Source organism: Dipodomys ordii, unplaced genomic scaffold (genome assembly GCF_000151885.1).
Source record: "Dipodomys ordii isolate 6190 unplaced genomic scaffold, Dord_2.0 Scaffold48, whole genome shotgun sequence".
In the NCBI taxonomy this organism is placed as follows: domain Eukaryota; kingdom Metazoa; phylum Chordata; class Mammalia; order Rodentia; family Heteromyidae; genus Dipodomys; species Dipodomys ordii.
In genome coordinates, this window is record NW_012267264.1 from 12,167,203 (window position 1) to 12,185,662 (window position 18,460).

At 34.5% G+C, this 18,460-nt stretch overlaps 1 protein-coding gene across 1 annotated transcript; it reads left to right on the plus strand.

Annotated features, from left to right (window-relative positions):
* The first annotated feature begins 3,929 nt into the window (after positions 1-3,929).
* Positions 3,930-16,935, plus strand: Tmem168 (transmembrane protein 168). Its single transcript, XM_013020021.1, has 4 exons — positions 3,930-5,183; positions 7,577-7,719; positions 9,771-10,045; positions 14,289-16,935. Exons 1-4 carry the CDS (start codon positions 4,056-4,058, stop codon positions 14,834-14,836), a joined length of 2,094 nt encoding a protein of 697 aa, XP_012875475.1. The 5' UTR covers positions 3,930-4,055; the 3' UTR covers positions 14,837-16,935.
* Positions 16,936-18,460: the final 1,525 nt, after the last annotated feature.

Consider the following 18,460-nt stretch of genomic DNA (forward strand, 5'->3'; position numbering starts at 1 on the left):
TTGTGTCCTCCTTCCTCCCACAGTTGGGCTGGCCTCCACATTGTGTCCTCCTTCCTCCCACAGTTGGGCTGGCCTCCACATTGTGTCCTCCTTCTTCCCACAGTTGGGCTGGCCTCCACATTGTGTCCTTCTTCCCACAGTTGGGGCTGGCCTCCACATTGTGTCCTCCTTCTTCCCACAGTTGGGCTGGCCTCCACATTGTGTCCTCCTTCCTCCCACAGTTGGGCTGGCCTCCACATTGTGTTCTCCTTCCTCCTACAGTTGGGCTGGCCTCCACATTGTGTCCTCCTTCTTCCCACAGTTGGGCTGGCCTGCACACTGTGTCTTCCTTCCCCCTAAAGTTGAGGGGTGCTGGCCGCCACATTGTGTTCTTCTTCTCCACCCCCCCCAAAGTTGAGGGGCTGCTGGAGGACCCCCGGCCCAACCTCCCCTTCACCCTAGGGAAGGGAGAAAGGAGTGTGCCTGTGAGGACTTCGATGTTGCCGGTGCCAACTTTTTCTTCTTTTTTTAAATAAGTTTTTTATTGTGCAAATACGGTAAAGAGGGGTTACAGTTACATGAGCAAGGTAATGAGCACATTTCCTATCACTTTCCCCTTACCGGTTGCCTCCTCCTTTGTTTTTCCCCACCATCCCTTCCCTCCCACCTCCACAACTACACTCCACCCTCCCTCTCCCCCCACAGCCTAACTGCCCAGGCTGTGATTTCTAGTCCCAGAAGTGGCAAAAAAAAAAAAAAAAAAAAAGGAAACATTCACTCACAAGAGATGGTGTCCAAAATTGGTGTGGTGGCCTGGGTGATAAGAAGTTGAGGGAACATTTAAGAACTATTTGGGAATGTTGGGCACTGGTGGCTCATGACTAATCCTAGCTACCCAGAAGGCTGAGATATAATGATCTTTTTCTAAGCCAGGCAGGGCAGAAAAATGTGTGAGATTCTTATAGCTACTAAAACCTACAAAAAAAAAACAAAACAAGAAAAGAAAAACAGAAGTAGAGCTGTGGTTCAAGTGGTAGAATGCTAGCCTTGAGCAAAAGAAGCTCAGGAGTAACACCCAGGCCCTGAGTTCAAACTCCCAAAATAAAAAAACATTTAAGGAGAAAAACAGACAGGAGGTTAAAATGGCAGTTGATGAAGAAGATAAGAAAGTTAATATTTGGTCATTTTCTTTCATGTGTGTGTTTGGGGGAGGACTGCCAAGGTTTGAACACACAACCAGCCACATACTAAACATGTTTTACTACTTATTTCTGTGCCCAGACTAATGACTTACAAAATAATTGTACGTTACCATCACTACTTAGCTTTCCCTATATAATGATTGCTTTTTCTGTGCCCAATTTTACCTGCCTCAAGAATAGTTGTCTACTAAATCATTAATGATAACAGACCAACTGAAAGGGTTGTAAAGGTTTATCATTTTGTTATTTTATTCTCTGAGATACTTATTTTTTGGAAGATCAGAACTGGGAGTTTGTAAATTAGCCATTTCAAACTACCTGACATGTGATTTTGGCCACTAAGAAGGTGGATGCAAATATTTTATAATGTGATGTATTGCACTTTATTAAATTTTATAATTCAAGATAATGGCAATAATTGAGATTTCTCAAATATAATAATATGTAGTGAGAAGATGTCTAGGCTTGGAATTAAGTATCCTAAAGATGAGCCTAGAATGAAGAATCTTCAAGAAAAACATGAAGGAGAGACCAATGAATTATTAAAAAATCTGGAGATTTGGCCTTTGAAAGCTATAGAAAGAAAAGATTCAAAAGATGAGAAGATTCAATAATGTTAGAGGTTATTTAAAGAATGTGTAGATTGGCCAGATATGGTATATCACATCTATAATCTGATACTCAGGAAGTGTAGGTAGGGGGATCTTGTTTTTAGGTCAGCTTGGGTAAAGATGGTATACAAAAGCAAAAGGAATAGGGAGTGGCTCAAGGAGGTCGAATTCAGTCTCCTGTCCATTATGTTTAGGAATTTGCCTATCATTTTGGAACCAGAAGGGCATTGGTACAGTGCGTACCCCCTGTTAGTGTTTTGAAATGAGTGGATAAGGAGTAAAGAGGGCAGATGATTGAACTTCGTAAAAGAGATGGGGATGAACAAGAATTGTTTTTGGTTTGGTAGTTGTGTTTCTTTACTATTTGCCATTGTAATGTTTTAAAGTGCTAAAGGGTAAAAGATAAAAGAGAAGAATGAGATGCTAGAAGAGGCAGAAATACTCACATTGCATTAACTTTAGAGAATGGAAGAAAACCAATTAGAATACTTAGGCATTTACATAGGTTTAGTTATAAAAAACACTTACTGAATATATGGAAGTAGAATTAGTAATAACACTCCAGAGCCCATAAGGTTCTTCAGTAACATACTTTTCCATCCAAATGAGTACTTTGGGGTTAATTCCAGCTTATCCTTTGTTCCTGTTCAGTCTGTTTATATTGCTGCTTAAGAAAGTATAAAGTAATCATGGAATAGTGGTGTGTGTGTGTGTGTGTGTGTGTGTGTGTGTGTGTGTGTGTGTGTGTGTGTGTGTGTGTGTGTGTGTGTGTGTGTTGATCAAACCGAGAGCCTTGTAATTGGTAGACGAGCTTTGTGCCACTGAGATATCCCTAGCCCTCAATTTACTTTTTGAATATTTGAATTCTTGAATATTGTGTGACCATAAGCTATTGCAATAGATGAGTTTTGTTTTGTTTTTTTACAACATACTGTAAATTTTGAAGATTTCCCTAGTGGATTGTTTAATCATTGTTTTCACCAATGTCATAGTTTAGCATAGTTTAGGTGGAACTAGTGGGAGTCACTGAAGTCGAGATAATTATCTGGATCCTCTAACCTAGGTCCAATAGCTTTTTCTTTTCCTTTTGCTTCTTTTGTTTGTTTGTTTTTTGTTGCTGTTACTCATGTGGCTTGAACTAAGCGCTTGGCTGCTGTTCCTGAGCTCTTTTGCTCAAGGCTAGTAGTGCCCTACCACTTTGAGCTACAGTTTCATTTCTGGTTTTCTGGTAGTTAATTGGAGATAAGAATCTTACACACTTTCTTGCCCAGGTTGGCTTTGAACTATGATCTTCAGAATCTTAGCCTCCTGAGTAGCTAGGTTTACAGACATGAGCCACCAGTACCAGCTTGCTGGCTTGCTTGCTTGCTTGCTTGGAAGAATCAAAAAAGTTTTTCATTTACCTTATCTTGGTCAGCATTCTAGTTTGTTTTCTTTTTAAGTTTTTGTCTTAAGAGGTTGAGGAATTGATCTGCTACAGATACAGTATTTAGATTTAAAATTAAGTTGATTATTACAGTAATGTACTTCAGAGATAAAAGTACAGGGGATGTTATGGTTCAAGATTAGGGAATAGGTAATTTTATTATAGTTAAATTTTATTTTTAGGTAACTATTAAAGAATGTAAAGAATGAGATTTTAGCATATTTTAGAACTGCCTTGTTAAAAGATGTAGGGATTTTAGTCAGGTGTAACTATTGCTATTTCTGTGTACTAGTACTTTTCAAATTGGAGGTACTGATAATGTTCCTGATTGTATTTAATTACTTTGTAGCTTTCCATTGTACTGGAAACATATGCTACTATTTACACCAGATTGAACATGGAAAAGAAAGTGGATTAGACAAATTCAAATTTCTTCTTCATCTCTGGAAGGGGAGGAAACATTGGTGGTGATTTAGTCATGCAGTTTTAGCAGGATGAGTAGGAAATAAGCATTTCTTATTTGACAAACTGTTGAGTTTCAACTGTTGAGTTCCTCTTGTAACTATAGAGCCAGAAACAGTTACTGTTAAGATGTTCAAATCAAATTTTAAACTGGATTGCAGAAAACCTTTGTCTCTTATTATTTTGTATAAAGAAGAATGTCAGAAAATATTGTGTAAAATTAATGCTCAAATATTTCTTCTTCTTTTTAGATCACTATAAAGAAAAATTCTGAGAAAATGTGGAATAGGAGTTACCAAGTCATTGGATTTGTTGAATGAAATACAAGAAGCTAAATTTTGTAACGTGGGGAAAAAACCTGAATTGCCAGAGTACATGTGTAAATCACTGCGTTACTGCTTTAGTCATTGTCTCTATCTAGCAATGACAAGACTGGAAGAAGTAAATAGAGAAGCAAACATGCATTCCTCAGTGCGGTATCTTGGCTATTTGGCCAGAATCAACTTATTAGTAGCTATATGCTTAGGCCTTTATGTAAGATGGGAAAAAACAGCAAATTCCCTAATTTTGGTAATTTTTATCCTTGGTCTTTTTGTTCTTGGAATTGCCAGCATCCTCTATTATTATTTTTCAATGGAAGCAGCAAGTTTAAGTCTCTCCAATCTTTGGTTTGGATTCTTGCTTGGGCTTCTGTGTTTTCTTGATAATTCATCCTTTAAGAATGATGTGAAAGAAGAATCAACAAAATACCTGCTTCTAACTTCCATAGTATTAAGGATATTATGCGCTTTAGTGGAGAGAATTTCTGGTTATGTCCGTCATCGACCCACTTTATTAACCACAGTAGAATTTCTGGAACTCGTTGGATTTGCCATTGCCAGCACAACTATGTTGGTAGAAATGTCTCTGAGTGTCATTTTACTTGTTGTAGCTTTGGCTCTGCTGATTATTGACCTGAGAATGAAATCTTTCCTAGCTATTCCAAATTTAATTATTTTTGCAGTATTGTTATTTTTTTTTTCACTGGAAACTCCAAAAAATGCAGTTGCTTTCGCGTGTTTTTTTATTTGTCTGGTTACTGATCCTTTCCTTGACATATATTTTAGTGGACTCTCAGTAATAGAAAGGTGGAAACCCTTTTTGTACCGTGGAAGAATTTGCAGAAGACTTTCGGTTGTTTCCATTGGAATGATTGAGCTTACATTTTTTATCCTTTCAGCATTTAAACTTAGAGACACTCATCTCTGGTATTTTGTAATACCAGGCTTTTCCATTTTTGGAATTTTTTGGATGATTTGCCATATTATTTTTCTTTTAACTCTTTGGGGATTCCATACCAAATTAAATGACTGCCATAAAGTATATTTTAACCACAGGGCAGAAAACAATAGCCTTGATAGAATCATGGCATCCAAAGGAATGCGTCATTTTTGCTTAATTTCAGAGCGATTAGTTTTTTTTAGTCTTCTTGCAACAGCAATTTTAGGAGCAGTTTCCTGGCAGGTAAGGTGATTATTGTTTTTTTTAATTATTAGTATCTGTGATATGTGGTAAAATAGTAGCTTCAAGTGTTGAAATTAGGATTGTACAGAGTCATGATTTCAAAAGGAGATTCTCTTTTGGTGCTTCTTTATTCTTCATGGAATTGAAGCACTGAACGTAATTTTGACAAGTTAATTTTATTTGATGGGGATCATCAAAGAGGCACCAAACTGTAAGGAATACTCAGTATGTTGCTTGATTCTCATTTTCAGATTTTTTTTTTATTAGTTACTCATTTTCCCATTAACAAGTTCTTTCATGGATTTGCACTGGAACAACTTTCCAGTAATGGATCCAAAATACCAAGAAAAAGAAAGCTTTTTTTTAGTATATCAGTTTGTCAGCTGTGGGCAGGATTCATGAAAATAGAAATAGTATAATCGAATTCATCATTTACCTTTCTTTTGTAAATCTTTGTATGTCATAACCGAGTCTTTATGTAATAATATAGAATAGCTTTGCTTTTCTATAGTTTACCAAGTTTAATAATGTTAGAACTAGCCAAGAGTATCATTCTAAGTCATTTACATCAGAGAGCTGGAATTTTACCATTTACTTCTGTTGTGTTTTATTCATAATCTCATTACAACTTTAAAGTGCAAAATTACAGCTGTTGTTTTCTACAATTTGTGTTATGTTCATTGAATGTGCTATTTTCTTTCCTCTTTTAATTTTTTTTCTAAAATAAGTTAGTTAGAAAGACAGTACCATAACATTTGCTGCTAACTTTGCAGTTCAGATATAGGGTTTTATGATAATTGATAATTCAGAGAAGGATAAAAGAGGGAAAGTATCCAGATACTTATGGAAACATTCTCCATGGTGCTTTCTTATAAGTTCTGCTTTTGAAATCTTGCACATGAGATTTTCTCATGCCTTTCCTTGCCAGCCATTGTCATTTCTAGATTCTACCAGAGTTTGAGCCAGATTTTTTGTAAAAAGACCTTTTGACCCAAACCAGAGACACAATAATCATAGCTGATTTCTCTGTTGGGGAAGGATTGACAATCACTGGGTATGACAGATGTCTTATCATCAGCCTTATATCCAGGGAAGAGATGAAATCTAAAAGTGGAGAACAGATTCATTTCTTTTTTTTTTTTTGGTCCAGACATGGGGCCTGAACTCTGGGCCTGAGCGCTGTCCCTCAGCTCTTCAGCTCAAGGCTAGCACTCTACCACTTGAGTCACAGCACCACTTCTGGCTTTTTTCTTTTTGCTTATGTGGTGCTGAGGAATCGAACCCAGGGCCTCAGGAATGCAAGGCAAGCACTCTACCACTGAGCCAACTTCCCAGCCCCCAGATTCATTTCTAATAAGATGGTGGGATCAGCCATATTACTTCATTTGATATAGGAGCAGTGAGTTTTCAAAACTGCTGAATCTGCTGCTCATATTTCATTATTTCTTTTTTTAAATTTTTTTATTATGAAAATACCGTACAGAGGGGTTACAATTACATGGGCAAGGTAATGAGTACATTTCTTATCAAGCATTGTTGCCTCCTCCTTTGTTTCCCCTTACCATCCCTTCCTATCTCACCCCCCCATACCTCTTTTTCTACAGTATTGAGTCATTATAGTCTAGATGAGAAGAGAAACACTCTTATTAATTATTTTATTACTTAATCCATTTGGTTTATAAGGGAATGAAATTTATGGCAGTTAAAAAAGCTAGAGCTAGGCGCTGTTGTATCAAGCATGTAATCCAAGCTACTCAGGAGGCTGAGATCTGAGGATCATGGATCAAAATCAGCCTGGGCAGGAAACTCCATGAGATTTATCTCTAATAAACCACTAGAAAACTGGAAGTGATGCTATGGCTCAAGTGGTAGAGCACTCGCCTTGAGCTGAAGAGCGCAGGGAAAGTACCCAGGCCCAGAGTACAAGGCCCATGACTGACCAAAAAACAAAACCCAAAAAGCTAGAAAGCTCAGTATTAATGTGTTGACATCTGCTAAGGAACTATGTCTCCCACGGCAGAAGGAGGGAAGGAAAGAAGAGAGATGGGTGATTAAAAGATCCAACTAATAGCCTCAAGCCCTTTATAATCAGCATTAATCCAGGACCAGAACACCATCCATTAGACTGCTTAACACTGTTTTACTTAGAATTAATGTAGCAGTTATTTCACAAATTTTAAGAAATAAGATGTAATGTGTTTTGCTTCTAAAAAATTTAAAGATAACTGTAAGTTTTATAAGTTAGCTCATCCATGTATGTCTCTTTTAACTTTATACTTGTTTTTAAATTATCATTACTGTTTTTATTCATGACATAGGGGTAGAATGCTTGTATCTGAATATACTTACACATACTATGTAGCATCGTTTTTTTTTTTATATATTTCTTTTAGACAACAAATGGAATCTTCCTGAGCATGTTTCTTATAGTTTTGCCATTGGAATCCATGGCCCATGGGCTCTTCCATGAACTGGGTAACTGTTTAGGAGGAACATCTGTTGGCTATGCTATTGTTATTCCTACCAACTTCTGCAGGTATTGTGAACTTAGTAATTGTATAAGTATGAATATAAAATATGGCAGTTTATTTTTCAAAACTTTTTAAGATGTAATTTTCCATTCTGTACTTCTTTAGTCCAAGATTTTAGAAAACTATCACTAGTAATAATGAATCTTAAGGGGTTAAATTTAAATATCTTGATTAAGTATGATTAGGTTGTATCATAGGTAGAAATGAGAAAATATGAAAAAAAAATTTCATGGAGAGATCCATATCTTAAGAAAACTTGGTGTGAATCAAAATGATATAAAATAGAGTATGTACTGGACTGTGTTTAGGTGCTACGAACCTTAAGTTTAATGGCAGTATCTATTCTGCCCATTTCAAACAAAATTTTAATGAAGAGCTAATGAGAATTTGAATTGAAGAACTTTCTGCACTCTGAAACATGATGTATAATCACCTGAAATTCAAAACATTAGTGATGAACTTGAATTATTTGATTACAGATTTATTACAAATATTTTTACCCCAAAATGTGTGGTTAAGCTATATGAATTTGAATATTCCTAAAATATTTAAATATCTAAATATATTTAAGTATCTAAAATAGTTCTTTGCCACTAGTGAGTTTTGATGTCCATGTTTTCTTCATAGCTCTCTGGGGTATGGAAAGGATATATTTAAACCTAATAGTGTTTTTATCTTTATTTTGAATATTTTCTAAAGCTCCCCAATAGTTCATAGTAAATGCATTCTTTTATGTTAAAGATTTGATAAAAGGTTGAAATTTGTGATGAAAAGTGAAAGCGTCCCACAAAGTAAGATGTAGCAATTCTAAAGAAACAGTGTGTGGAAATAGTAATATGTAGTTAGATTCTGTTACAATTTTTGTATATCACTTATTCTTTTAGTTTTTGTGACCATTAAGTGTTCCAAATATGGAACAGAATATTTTACTTTAATAAAATCTCAAGTGTTTCTAGAATGGTATTTATAGCACATGAAGCAAAAAATTTAAAAATTTCCACATTCCTAAGAGAAATAAACTCCTGTTCTGGATGAACATGATGATTTATATTTCTCCCCAACCCTGATAGTATTTCCTTTCTGCTAAGTATAAAAGTTAGTTAATGTGGGCTGGGAAGGTGGCTCAGTGGTAGAGTGCTTGCCTTGCATGCCTGAGGCCCTGGGTTCAATTCCTCAGCACCACATAAGCAAAGAGAAAAAAAGCCGGAAGTGGTGCTGTGGCTCAAGTGGTAGAGCGCTAGCCTTGAGCTGAAGAGCTCAGGGACAGCACCCAGGCCCAGAGTTCAGGCTCCACGACCGGACCCCCCCAAAAAAAAGTTAGTTAATATGTTTACTTGGGTATCCTATGTTCCAGGATCCTATCTAAGTCTTTAATTAGTACAGTGTTATAAGATAATGGACCTTTATTTATTTTTTTGTCAGTCATGGGGCTTGAACTCTGGGCCTGGGTGCTGTCCCTCAGCTCTTCAGCTCAAGGCTAGCGCTCTACCACTTGAGCCACAGTGCCACTTCTGGTTTCCTGGTGGTTTACTGGAGATAAGAGTCTCATGGCTTTTCCTGCCTGGGCTGGCTTTGAACCATGATCGATCCTCAGATCTCAGCCTCCTGAATAGCTAGGATTACAGGCATGAACCACCGGCACCTGACTTGGACCTAAATTTTAATAATCATTTTTAAATTATATTTACAAGTAGATAATTTCTCCTACCATTATATATCTTAAGTTGGTGCAATTTGAGCACAAGTTTATAAACACCCTGTGTTTTTCAGCATCTATATTTTAGTTTGTAACTTTATTCTGAAGAATAAAAATTTTTCTCCAGGTGTCCTTGAAATAGTGTATTCCTACCTTTGAAAATTATTCCTATTACTTAGTAAGAAAATTAACATAAGGAATAATCTATCTTAGATAGAAGTTGACATACAATCTATCTGAAAAGTATTCTCCTAGCCTTTAGCTTTTGTTCTATTGATTGGAATTGAATTTTTGGAAGCCAAATTTTGTGACATAGAATACTTGCTAAACCTGCAAATAATTTCTTTTCTTCTTCTTCAGTCCTGATGGTCAGCCAACATTGCTTCCACCAGAACATGTACAGGAGTTAAATTTGAGATCTACTGGTATGCTGAATGCCATCCAAAGATTTTTTGCATATCATATGATTGAGACCTATGGATGTGACTATTCCACGAGTGGACTATCTCTTGATACTCTACATTCCAAATTGAAAGCTTTCCTTGAACTTCGGACTGTAGATGGACCTAGACATGATACGTATGTTTTATATTATAGTGGGCACACCCATGGCTCAGGAGAGTGGGCACTAGCAGGTAAATCCACCTTTGTCAATTTTACTATTCTGAAGGTACACCTGTTCATTCAGTTTCTCATTTGACTGTTTCTTTCTTTCTTTTTTTTTAAATAATATATAACGAAGGTTTGAATATTGTAGAATTTATAGAGAAAAAGTCTGCTTTGTTTGAGACTTAAAGTTTCCTTTAAAGTATTAAAAACCATATTCTTAAATATGATTACATGTTTTAGAAGCCAGTGTCATTGACTAGTATTTTGAAGTCCTTAAATGTGCACTGCCATAGTCAGCTGTGTAAGAAAATAATTTTGAAAGTAAGCTTTTTGTGTGTATTTACATGAAAAATTTATGCTCTGATATTTCTCAAAAACCTTACTTCTTTGTCTTCAGTATTATGAAATTTATTTCAAATATTTTAAGGTAGATTTGGAAATAAATTTAGCCTTTAAGTTTTACTGTTGTTTATATCAGCTTTCTTCTTTCCTAGGAAAAGTAAAAGATACCAAAGATAAATCATTTATAAATCAGTGTTGTTAGAATAACTATGAAACAATTTAAAGGTATAATTTTGGTAAAGATATAGTCATCCCCCCGTTCAGGAATGATACCTTTATATTTTTTGAAACATACTACCAAGGAATTGACCATTATACAATTCCTGTGCTGTCCAAGAAAATTTGTTCCTGTGTAACTTTATCTTAGAGATTATTGTAAAAAATAAGATAAAAATAAGAAGCATAGCTTGGCACAGCCCTCCCTTACGCACAGTAAAGCAATTGCTTACCATGGTGCCTGGCCTGCAGCACCTGGCTCACTTTCAGGTATGAGATTGAGCCAGAACACTTCTCAGTAAGTCTATACCCAGGCCTGCCTTCAACACAGCCCTCTAAGACCAATTCTGTCTTGAAATAGAATTGAACACCTCTACTCTGAAGAAAATGCTTTATGCCAAACCAGGTGAAAAAGAACTTTAAGCCCTGATAATTTCTCAAAGTTATTTTTCTAGTACTTTTGAAGTAAAAAACCATCATGACTGGATTTTACTTTAGTTATAAGTTAAAAGCAGGTCCCAATACCATGGGAAATAAAATTTCCTCTTTTGTCCCCCACTTTTACTCACAGTACTTTTTAGAATAGTCTTCCTACATTTATGGTGTTTCATAATATGAAGCCTGGTATTTTTGTATCTTTGCTTTAGGGTAAAAAACAATTATGATGATTATAAGAGAGATAGAAATAAATGAAAAAGTGTAGATAATCTATAAAGCAGTTTATTACAGATAAACAAAGCCTTTAAAAAGCAGTCTCAATTATTTGAAATGCATCAGATGGCTGTTTTCTGACATAAATGTAAGTACTTTGTGTCTGGGCCAAAAGCCAAACACAGCATAGAACCTATTCATATAAGAAAACAGGCAAAACAAAACGGAAAAGAAGCAATTTTAAAACTTTAATGCTGCTTTTTTTGTTGATGTCTAAAGAGCATTTATATAAGAGAATTGGGTAAAATTACCTAATGAATGTTGAAATAGTTGTGCATGTCATGTGAAGCAGTGATACTTTTTGGCAGACAAAATGTGTATAATAGCACTTGTAATCTGTGTCATCTTCTGATTTCTACTAAAGAAATTAAATGAGATGGAAAAATAAATATTTGATGATATTAAAAAAAAGTATTTTCTGGAGATATTGACAAAGCAACACTTTAGTAATAAGAACAGACCCTTCAGCAAAGTAACAGGCTATAAAATAAACATACAAAAACTTTTCTATACCCCAGTAACGAACATTCTGATAAAGAAATTAGTGTAATGCTATTCATAGTAGTCTCACAAGAGACAAAACAAGCCAGGTGCTATGGCTCACACACCAGTAATCCTAGCCACTCAGGGGGCTGAGATCTGAAGAACCCGTTTCAAAGTCAGCTTGGACAGGAAAGTTCATGAGTCTCTTATCTCCAGTTAACTACCGAAAAGCTGGAAGTGGAGGTTATATCTCAAGTGATGAGAGCTAGCTCTGAGCAAAACAAGAGTTCAAGAACAGGACCCTGGCCCTGAGCTCAAATCCTAGGTCCAGCACCAAAAAAAAAAAAAAGACAAAACAAAAAACCTAGAATAAAGTTAAGTTAGACCTCTACCATGAAAAGTACAAACATATTTGAAGAAGACACTAGAATGGAAAGACTGTCTATGTTTATGGATTGGGAGAGTAAATATTGTCAAAATGGTATACTCCACAAATGGTCTACAAATTCAGTGCACACCTCATGAAAATACTGAGTATATTCTATATAGAACTAGAAAACAAAACTAAAAATTATATAGAAACCTATAAAATTATATAGGTCAAGTACTCTTGACCTAAAAGAGCTTGCTTTTAGTATTATAGGACAGTACTGTATTATACTTGTCTGAATGTTAAGTGTCTTGTTCTTACTTTATGATACAGAGTAGTGACTAGCTTTACCAGAGGTGGTTTTAATGGTGTTACTCCAAAATATTCTGTTTCCAGATGACTCTTGGGATGCTAATAGAAAATAGTGCCAGCTACTACAATAATAACAGAACTTTACTATTTTGTTTGGTGATTTTTTTTTCTTAACCTTTTTTGTTTTTCATTTTTTATGGAGTATACTAGCAGACTATCATTTCAAATAACAGCAGAATGTAGAAAAGCAGTTGGTGTTAATGGTACATTAAGAATTCTGATATTCTTTTCATATATATATATATATATGTTGAATTTTTGGAAACTTTAGTTGGAAAAAGTTTGCAAGTTTACCATGTTAAGTATACATTTTACAGAAATTAGCATCCATATTGGTCTAGAAACATTACACAATATTTTTTCTATTTGGATGGGCATAATGTACTCTATTAAATAAGGTCTTATCTATGTGGATAATCATAGAAACTAATAAAATACTGTAATTAAACAAACATATACCCATCAAAATAACTAATGTTTAAATGTTATATCCTTTAAAGTGAAAATTAATGTAAAAATGAGACAGAAAGTAATGTGAGAGATACAAAGCCTACCTACTGGAAATTAGGTTTCTAGGTTATTTGCTTTACACTTGTATTTCTTTGTAATTCTTTAAATATTTTAGGTTCAGACTGATTTCAATATAAACTCATTCTTAAAACTTTTCTTGATATAAGAAGAATGTATTTTTCTTTCACTTAGTAGGGTCCTACTTACCAATGAAGAACCATTGATATATCAATTGATCTAGAACAGAAGTCATCAGAGTTCCTATATAGAGCCAGGTATTTGGGGACTGATACATTTTAGGCTACAAGATCACCGCTCAACACTGACCTTGCAGTGTGAGTGCAGCCATAGACAGAATATGACTAAGTGTGATTGTAAAAATGACCTTTGTTTTGGAATTCCTGTTTGGTGTTAGGTTGAATTTGGTTTCCAGTATTTCCCTAAGTAATTACATGATCATCTTCCAAAATAGTGTATGCTTCATGATTAGACTCTTTAGAGAAACAATATGGTAAAGAACATTTTAAAATTATTAGTTTATTGTTTCAAAGCATAATCAAGTGTTAGTTTTGGCAATCATGTGAAATTTAAATTTCCTATAATTTCTATTTGTCACAAAAGTTTGATTTTTTTCACCTATATAAAAACAAACTTTACAGCTTTCAGAGAGCTATAGTTTGCTACCCTAAGATAGAATATTTGCTTTTGTATATACTTTTATTTTACTAAATCTTACTATGGTCCTCTACTTGCAGCAATTCATCTAATTTTCCCCCCTGCTTTCTAACAGCGTAAGTCATGTTAATAGAAATAGCATTTTAATAGAAAGTGTGTTTCAAATTTTGATTAGGGTAGCAATATTATTATGGTAACTTCTAGAGATTCTGGATAGAGTCACTCAGCTACAGTCAATTGGTGTTATACAGTATACTGTGATGATCTTCAGTAGGTGAGCTATTAAATAAATCTTGACTTAACAGCATTTTAAATTTAGAATGAGTTTATGAGGATTTATCCCCATTATGAGTTAAAGAGCATATGTATATAAAACTGTTTTGAAAGCTGAAGCATGTTTTGTGTAAGTAATAAGTAATTTTTTAACTTTAATTTGAAAATCTATTTGAAAAATACCTTTTGAAAACACATTTTAGATATATCTTTAAATTTTCAGCAGCTTTTTTTGCTTACATATTTAATTCTAAGAACTTGAAGAAATGGAATTCTTTATAAATTATTGTTTATTTAAATATTTTTCTTGTCCTCAGGTGGAGACATACTTCGCCTTGACACACTTTTAGAATGGTGGAGAGAAAAGAATGGTTCCTTTTGCTCCCGGCTTATCATCATATTGGACAGTGAGAATTCAACCCCTTGGGTAAAAGAAGTGAGAAAGATTAATGACCAGTATATTGCAGTGCAAGGAGCAGAGCTAGCAAAGACAGTAGATATCGAAGAAGCTGACCCACCACAGCTGGGTGACTTTACAAAAGACTGGGTAGAATACAACTGCAACTCCATTAATAATATTTGCTGGACTGAAAAAGGACGTACTGTGAAAGCAATATATGGTGTGTCAAAACGGTGGAGTGACTACACTCTGCACTTGCCAACAGGAAGTGATGTGGCCAAGCATTGGATGTTACACTTTCCTCGTATTACATACCCATTAGTGCATCTGGCAAATTGGTTATGTGGTCTAAACCTTTTTTGGATCTGCAAAACTTGTTTTAGGTGCTTGAAAAGACTGAAAATGAGTTGGTTTCTTCCAACTGTGCTGGACACAGGACAAGGCTTTAAACTTGTCAAATCTTAATTTGAACCCCAAGAGGGGAATGTTATTCAAAGTTCATGTTACCAATTATCATTAACTTGTCATTTTTGTATGCTTTATTTTTTATTTGTGGAAGATACCTTGCTACTTTTTGTAGCTGCTCTCACTTTGTCTTTTTCAAGTAATTATGGCAACTGTAAGGTGTTGGGAATAAAAATTATTTAAAAGTAAGTAGAGTCATAAATGCTGACTCCAAATGTACAAGAGAAATGAATAACAGTGCACTCAGGAATGTTTGCTTTGCCTGATTAGAAAAAATAACAAAAGTTTTCTCTGGAATGGCCACTGAAAAATTATTAATGCCTTATTTTCTAGGCATATATTAGAGAATGTAGGCCAGACAAATGTTTGTGCCTCTTAAGAAAACTACCAATTTACTAACAGAAGATTCTTGTTTGTGAACAGTAGGTTGACCTTCAAGAACATTTGAAGAACTATTCTTATAAAAGGCAGAGATCTGCTTATACTAAATGCAAAATTCCCTGATAATCTAGCACATTCAAATGTCTTGGTTGTGACTTGTTACCAGTATAGCAGAGAAGCCAAAATTACTTTTTAGGCCAAAACATTTTTTATGCAGGTAAGGGCCTGCAAGTTGTTCCTTCATGCATTGTTTAAAGCCTCTGAAAACACTGGTAATTTTAAGAGTCTTTCTCAGGGTAATTTAGTGTTTTCTTAATGAATAGCGTTTCCAGCCACGAATTCTCTCTAAATGAATTGCCTTGCTTTTCAAGAAGTATTCTTATAAAAGAAATTTAGCCATTCCTCATGGACTAAATCAGTCTATTTTAACTTTTCAGAAAATATTTTGATCTCTGTGGAGTTAATGCTCTGCCAGGAAAACTGGTTTTTAGATTCCCATTTGTGATATTTTTTTCTATTGAAGGTCAAAGATAGGTCATATTTTTCTTGTATACCTATAATGTATTATGTGAAAAAAGTATTCATGAATAATCGACATTTTGTTAAGTATAATGGTGTGGCTGTAATTTTTAAAACTTAATTCAATGTTTTGTCAGAGTAAAGCAGGCACTGATTAAAGTATATGTTAGGCACTGATTAAAGTATATGCTAAGAAGTAATTCATTTCTTTTTCCCATCCAATAATCCTTAGATTCTAAATTTTCATCTTTGAGAAATAAGAGGGGAATATTATTGGGAGATAAAACTAGTCTTCATTGTTCAAATGACTTTTCACCATTGAAGCCAATTTATCAGCCTCAGAGGAAATAATGCCTCTACCATTTTCTACTGGTGACTTGAAAATTGTAGTTTTGTTAGGAAGAAATCTCTTAAAGTGTCAGGGAAATTGCATACCACTCTCTATGCAGTATTGTTACAGTACAATTATTTTTATGTTTTAAATATGATTTTCCTAATGCTTTGAATAAATATTGTTAAAAATTAATTTTTCATTTAATACACATTAACAGTTTCTGGATATTTTAGGTTATTAAAGTAAAGTTATAAAACTACCCATGTTTTAGAATTCTGTGTTTGGTGACAGGTTGACTTGAATTTCCAGTATTTGGATAAGTGCTCACATTAGCATTATCCAAATGAAATAGTGTAATGTTTCATGATCGCTTCAGAAATAATGTAGCAGGAAATCCATGTTTTAAAGTTATTTATTGGTTAAAAAAGCAATGCTTAGTAAAATATCCTTTAAAATGTGTCAGCAAATTAACTAAAGTAAATGTATTGGCTCTGAGAAAGCCAAACATAAAAGTTTATTCTGCATTTTTACAAGTAGTACTAATACTATTACACTTAAAAGAGCAGTTTTACAGCCATAAATCTAACTTTTTAGTTTATAATTTCTATGAAAAGAAAATACCAAAAACTGTCTTTGCACTAAAAATGTAACTTGAGCTAATTTATTTACTAAAAAGTTATAGATTTCCTACTTTATTGAATTTTTCTGTTCAAATAAAAGAAACTATAAATGAATCTTTGGGATGGTATCCTAAATTAAAGTTGACAACTTAAAAGTATAATGTCACAGTAAAGAGAAGGAACATAAGAACATAATACATAATTTTACCTAAAAATTAAAATATAGATCCAACAATTGATGAGAATCATGTCTCTGTCATTTTTCATGTTGTATATTTATGAAGGAGTTGAAGTGAAAGGAATTATTTTAGGGCAAGAATTTACTATTCTAAAAAGATATGCCATCACAATATTTTTTCTACAAACATTTTCAGATTTCGGGGCTGGGAAGGTGGCTCAGTGGTAGAGCGCTTGCCTTGCATGCATGTGGCCCTGGGTTTGATTCTTCAGCATCACATAAGCAGGAAAAAAAAAGCCGGAAGTGGCTCTGTGGCTCAAGTGGTAGAGCGCTAGCCTTGAGCTGAAGAACTGAGGGACAGTGCCCTGGCCCAGAGTTCAGGCCCCATAACCGGACCCCCCCAAAAAAATTCAGATTTTTCCTCATATCGTACTTTGCTAAAAATCATAAAAATGATAAAATCTAAAAACTTTTTTTTTTTTTTGGCAGTCCTGGTGCTTTAAATCAGGGCCTGGGCACTGTCCCTGAGCTTCTTTGTCTCAAGGCTAGCACTCTACCACTTGAGTCACTTGCCACTTCTGGCTTCTTCTGTTTATGTGGTACTGAGGAATTGAACCCAAAGCTTCATGCATGCTAGGCCAGCGCTCCATCAGATTCCCACATTCCCAGCCTTAAAAACTTCTTTTTAAAGTGTAGACCATTGTAGTATAAATTGAGGAGTCAAGTTCCTTCTCTCTCCTCCATCTTTTTGTTAGGCTATTCAAACCTTTTATGTATCTGAGCAGATGCTCCTTATCTGAAATCCTGAAGGCAAGTGCAGTAGATTTACAAGCTCACAGCCAGCCTGTGCTACATAGCAAGGCCCTGTGTCATACAAAAATTTTTGTTTGTTTTAGTTTGTTTTCGGCTAAAATCTTCCTCCCTAGACATGTTGGATTTGTTCTTACATAGATCTTTATAAGTTCAAAACCCTATGGAAAAGACTATTTTATAATCAGTTTATAAATTCTATACCTAAAAATCCCTCTATTAATAAAAATCCATGTATTTAGTGCGTTGGTAGTTTTGAGTAAATTTTTGAGCCCATTTGTAACTTTTGTTAGTAATTTTGGGTGCCCAAGTACTGCTTTAAATATGTATTCTTTAACATTGAGAGCTCAGTCTCTTGAAGTATTATTCTGCAGTATCTTTCCATAGGTGATGTAGTTAATGTTCTGTATGCCAGAATAAAATGATTTAATTTTTAAAATGTGATTAGATGAATTTAAGGGTAAACACCCAAAGGAGTTTGATTGCTCAGTACTTTTAAATGTCTGTATTGGAAATTACTACTGTCATATTCCTATTTTAGTATATAAACCTTGGTAATTTAAAATACTTTCTGTACATAGTTAACAAGAAGAGTGCCCTGTCCTTAACAGGAGGCATCTAAAATATATTTTTGACCAATGAATTCAAAAATCTTAAATAGAAATTGGAATAACTTGATTATAATTTACGTTTTCTTTTAAATTCTATTGGTGGATATTATTTCCAGATCTTCATTAATCAAAGGAAAGGAAAACCAACGTCACCTTTAAGTCAAAAGAATA

Bases quoted from the DNA above. Each gene is read 5' to 3' on its own strand.
- Tmem168 (XM_013020021.1), top strand. From the start codon at position 4,056: ATGTGTAAATCACTGCGTTACTGCTTTAGTCATTGTCTCTATCTAGCA. The intron at 5,184-7,576 runs GTAAGGTGATTA...TATTTCTTTTAG, and splicing joins TAGGAGCAGTTTCCTGGCAG to ACAACAAATGGAATCTTCCT. The intron at 10,046-14,288 runs GTAAATCCACCT...TCTTGTCCTCAG, and splicing joins AGGAGAGTGGGCACTAGCAG to GTGGAGACATACTTCGCCTT.